The 481-nt window shown below is 57.0% G+C and overlaps 1 protein-coding gene across 2 annotated transcripts in view; it reads right to left on the bottom strand.

The window, feature by feature from the left end:
* Positions 1 to 467, bottom strand: part of LOC119586437 — a 24,346-nt gene extending 23,879 nt beyond the window's left edge. For both annotated transcript variants that reach the window (XM_037935165.1, XM_037935166.1), the window contains exon 1: positions 323 to 467. In XM_037935165.1, coding sequence (XP_037791093.1) covers positions 323 to 365 — 43 coding nt within the window. In that variant the 5' untranslated portion in view covers positions 366 to 467. The remainder of the gene's footprint in view (positions 1 to 322) is intronic.
* Positions 468 to 481: the final 14 nt, after the last annotated feature.

Below are 481 nucleotides of genomic sequence, written 5' to 3'. Positions count from 1 at the left end.
CAAAGCTCATAAAACGTAAGTTGAAGAAGGAAAAGCATCTCTGTTGGGGAACAGTCACTCTCCGAGAAGGTGTTCCAACATAAAAGTGCGTGTTCGGTACAGCTTGGTCTGCCTCTCACCTGCATCCACACATGATTAATCACTGTCACACGTGGACACACGCCTTGCACGGGAAATCCTCAACACTTGTGCAACTTTGGCAACGAACCTTCGAAGCCAAATAATGAGAAGTTGCTGACATCCTAGACCTGGCACCTGGCACCATATACCCTCTCCTTGCCCCTAGCAGCGGGATGCGCGTGTGCGCGTCCGCGGGACTCACCTGCCAAGAGGACGGCGAGGAGCAGCGCTACCTGGGGCGTCATGGCGAACAGCTGGTCCTCGACGCGTGTGACCGCAGGCGTCTTATCTCATCGCGGCGGCCGGTGCGGGCGAGAGTGGCCGCACTCGGGACGACCGCAGTTCAGGGCCCACTTCCTTT

Source organism: Penaeus monodon, chromosome 21 (assembly GCF_015228065.2).
Source record: "Penaeus monodon isolate SGIC_2016 chromosome 21, NSTDA_Pmon_1, whole genome shotgun sequence".
NCBI classification, from domain to species: domain Eukaryota; kingdom Metazoa; phylum Arthropoda; class Malacostraca; order Decapoda; family Penaeidae; genus Penaeus; species Penaeus monodon.
The sequence above is the reverse complement of the archived record's forward strand: the minus strand, read 5'-3'. Positions and strand labels throughout refer to the sequence as shown.